At 63.9% G+C, this 4,048-nt stretch overlaps 1 protein-coding gene across 1 annotated transcript in view; it reads left to right on the forward strand.

Annotated features, from left to right (window-relative positions):
* The first annotated feature begins 58 nt into the window (after positions 1–58).
* LOC103588094 (tyrosine-protein phosphatase non-receptor type 11-like) overlaps positions 59–4,048 on the forward strand; it is a 12,176-nt gene continuing 8,186 nt past the window's right edge. The window contains exon 1 of the mRNA XM_008569692.1: positions 59–72. Coding sequence (XP_008567914.1) covers positions 59–72 — 14 coding nt within the window. The remainder of the gene's footprint in view (positions 73–4,048) is intronic.

The raw sequence follows: 4,048 nt of genomic DNA on the forward strand, positions 1-4,048 counted from the left end.
CGCGGTCGCCCCGGGGCGCCCCGAGCGTTCAGAGCGCCGACCGCGGAGCGGCGCAGACATGACCTCGCGCAGGTGAGCCCGGGCCGCGCGCTGGCCTCGACGCCTCCACCTCAGGAGATGCGCTTTGGCCCCGACGGGCGCCGACGGTCGGGCGAGGGCCAGATGCGACCCGGAGCGTCCCAGCGCTCCCAGCTGGGTCGCCCCCCGGCCCGCAGTCCTGACACCTGCCTCCTCCGTAGCCACGGCCTGCTGGGACACTCAGGCGGGGCTGGACGCTGGGCCTGGGTGGAAGAGAGCCACATCCTGACCCCCGGGGAGGTGTCCTGCAGGTGGTGGGGCACCAGGGGCAGGACAGCGGCCGCCTATCCCTCCCCCGCCGGGACCCCTCGCCCTGCTCTAGGCTCCTTTCAGCCGCCAGAGATGCAGTGTGTGGGGGAAACCCCTCCTTCCTAGGCCTGAAACTGAGGGCAGCAGCACTGGGGTGTCCTGAAGGGCCGAGTCTTTCCCCCCATGGACTTGGCCTGCCTACCTGCAAGGCTCCCCCCTCCCTCCACAGGCTCATCTCCCCTCCAGACCCCTCCAGGGGCCCTAGTTAGGGGGCTCTGGCCTGTAGAGTGCTCAGAGCGGACGTGCGTGGGAGCTGGGACCGGCCGCAGGTCGGGTCAGCTTCCTGCCCCCATGGAGAGGGAGGTGGGAAGTATGGCAGGAACCGGGGACTTCCTGCCCTTTCTGCCGGCTCCCTGCTCCCTGAGTGTGTGCACACACACGGGTAAGCTCAGACTCTAGTGTGCATGTGGACATCAGCCGGAGCTGTGGAGGTGTGAGCCACAAGTTACTGCTTACTGGCACCTCACCCAGAGCCCGCTACTTTGGAGCTTGAACTTGGTGAGGCCGGAAGTCACTGGAAGGGTCACCCTGTACCCTGAATGACCACCCTTAAATCGGCAAAGGACTGGACGGAGTTTGATCTGTGGGCCTCATAGGGCTTCCCCCTGCTCCAACTCAAGACGAGATCCCTGACTCTCCTCACCTCTCCCAGCAGCTCCTGAGAGGTGAGGATCCCAGGATCTCTAGTTCAGAGGTGAGGAGTGGGAGCAGAGGGGAGAGGCAGGCAGTGTGGCACAGGGCAGGGTCTTGGGCCCTTTCATGCTGAGGAACAGTGGAAGTGCCTGGGATTGCTAACAACTTGTCGGACTCCAAGCCCTGTGCTTCCAGGGTTTAGCATCCAGCTGGAACCCAGGAAGAAGCAGGTTACCTGTGCACCACACGTTGCGGGGACTGGTTGGAATGACCTCTAGGCCCCCCCAGCAGAGTGCAAGTGCTCAGAAAGGATTGTGCACATGTCATCTGCATGTGACCCTGGCCCAGCCTGGGAAAGCCCCGGGTTGGGCCCTGCCCCACCCTGCCACCCCTCCCCGCCCCACCCTGTACTGACCATCTGGACTGTCACTCCTCAGGCCCCTGGGCCCTGCCCACACCCCTATCAGGCCTGGGCAGGCCTGACCAAATCCCAGAGTAGATCCTATCCCCCCACCCCCAGTCCCCACCTTGTGGTTTGTGGGTCAACGAGCACCTCGGTGAACACCACTCACCCCTAAGGCTCCAGTGCAGTAGGCAGGGCTGGGGCAGGGCATGCCTAGGCTCTGTGGTTTGATGTGCCAGTAGTGGTGCTTGCGAGGGGGCTGGGACCCGTTGGGGGTGGGCCCGCTGAGCTCCCTTGTGTTCCCCTCCAATCCAGGGGTTGGGGAGGAAAACAGGTCTCCGGCTGATTTCCTTGTGTGTAGTCAGGACTGACCCTGGTTGGGGTTCCTCTGGGACCAGGAGTGGCCAGGGCCTGGGGCTGCAGGGGCTGGGGTTGGGGGAAAGACCTCAGGTTCTGGGCAGAGAGATGGGGAAAGACACTTCCTGTGAAGTCTTCCACCTTGGAATTCCAACCTTTCCCATGGCCTGTATATCCCTCACCATCAGAACATAGGCATGTCCTGGCTCCTGTACCATATATGTACGCATGTTGACAAGCCATTCACGTGTCCCCCAACACACACTCCTACTGGGGTGAATCCCAGGGTCCCAGAGTTGGAGCTGTCCCATCTACAGATGCGACAACAAGGCCAGGGCCATGCAGAGAGCTGGACCAGCTAGTGGCCAGTCTGGGTTCAGGCTGTCTTCTTGGTTCACCTCAGCTGTCCTTGGGCCATTAGACTGTTGGGAACGTTGGGGGCCTGAGGCCCAGTATGCCCCACCCCCTCATACCCCCCCTCCCACGGGCCTGCCTGGCCATGTCACCAGGGCAGAGCTGAGTCACTGAACCGCCATGGAGCCGGGGAGCCCTTCAGCACAGAGGTGACCCTGGGGCCTCCATTGTGGGGGCTGGGCCTTGCCGGAGCCCTCTCCTGCCCCGGCAGCATCAGGGGTCAGGTAGGGATTGGAGGTGGGGGCCTGTAGCCTCCCTCCCTCCTCCCACCCCTCCGCTAGGTACAGCCGGCTCTGCTGGCCTGCTGGGCACCAGCCACACCTTCAGGCTTGGCAGGGGTGTGAGGCCCTGCCTCAGCCTGAGATTGTGATGGCCTGCAGGGACATCGAGCAAGGACGGCAGTGGTGCTACGGGGGGATGTGGCCGAGTTGCTGCAACCCTCAGGAGGCCCCACTCCCCCCCAGGAGATTTCCACCCGATAGACTAGGTGGCAGCCTGGGGGAGGACAGGGGATGGAAAGTATGATCGAGAGTCCCCAAAAGGACAAACGAGGTGCCGTTTGCCCTCTCCACGGCTCCGATGCCGGCTCCCCACCCTCCACCCCTGCCCGCACATTCTGCATTGCCGGTCATGGGCTGGAGGCTGAGGCTGCTGGGGCCAGCGGGGGGGCCCTGGGTGCAGGATGTGGTTCTCAGAGTGGGCGGCCCAGGCAGGGGTCGGAAGCCTCCTTCTGGGTTCCAGCCCCTCCCCCTCCACAGCATCTCACGGCTGGTCCAGGATGCGGGAGGCCGTTGCCCTTTTCCTGGTGGCCTCACCTGGCCCTGGAGGTCACCATGTGGCAGCTCCTCCAGGAAACCTCATGCTGGCACTGACCATTTGGCAGGAATTGCCCCCAGGTCTGGCTCCCCTACAGAGCCAGTGTGGGAGGGAGCTCGGGCCACCAGGCCCAAAATGTGTCCTGGAAGTGCCCGGCTAGCAGTGCCTCCTTCCCCACAGGGCGGTATGGACTGGACTGTCGCCCACCGTGAGGTGGGCCCAGACTGGTCACCTGTGCTCCTGGGCCTCTCCGAGCCATATGTGGGCCCTGGGAGTTTTGGAGGTCAGGGGGAGCCTGCCATGTGGGGCTGACATCTCGTGGAGAAGACAGGGTGACAGAAATGGCTGCCTGCTGTTGACACGTGCCATTTGTGGACAGCAGGGACAGTGGTGGAGCTGCGGTGCCAGCCAGTGGCCAGCAAGGGCCTCCGGGAGGCGTGAGCCAGGACCTACAGGCAGGCCCAAGAGGGATGGGGGGCTGGGGCCACCAGGACTTTGTGACTACTTCTGAGAGCCACAGGGGGATGAGGAGGAGCTGTGGGCAGCTCGGATGTACATTTCCCGAGTCCCTCTGTCTGCCGTGGCTTGGCTGTGGGGTCAGGGGTGAGGTAGAGAGCCGGTGGGCGCCAGGTCCAGGGCAGGGGGAGGAGTGGATGGTTCTGGCACATTTGGCAGGTAGGATGAGAGGTGGCAGGGCTGGGGCCTGAGTGTCGGGTGAGGGGTAGTGCCCGCCTGTCCCTGACTGAGGAAGACGCACAGCAACAGGGGTTTAGGGCAACGTCAGGAGCTTTGAGTTTTGCAGATGTCAAGAGAGAGGCTGTCGTCTTCCCACACAGAGATGCTGAGAGCAGGTGTCTGAGAGTCTGAAGCTCAGAGCCAAAGTGGGGCGGGAGGGCAGATGGCCGTGGATGGTGCTAGAACCCCCAGGCCTGCACACGGAGAAGAGCCGGGCATGGAGGCTCCAACTTCAGGGGCTCAGAAAAAGGAGGGCAGGACGCGGCAGAGGAGCCGGGCCGGGGGGAGGGGCGCCAGGGGCGT

Source organism: Galeopterus variegatus, unplaced genomic scaffold (assembly GCF_000696425.1).
Source record: "Galeopterus variegatus unplaced genomic scaffold, G_variegatus-3.0.2 Scaffold524, whole genome shotgun sequence".
NCBI lineage: Eukaryota > Metazoa > Chordata > Mammalia > Dermoptera > Cynocephalidae > Galeopterus > Galeopterus variegatus.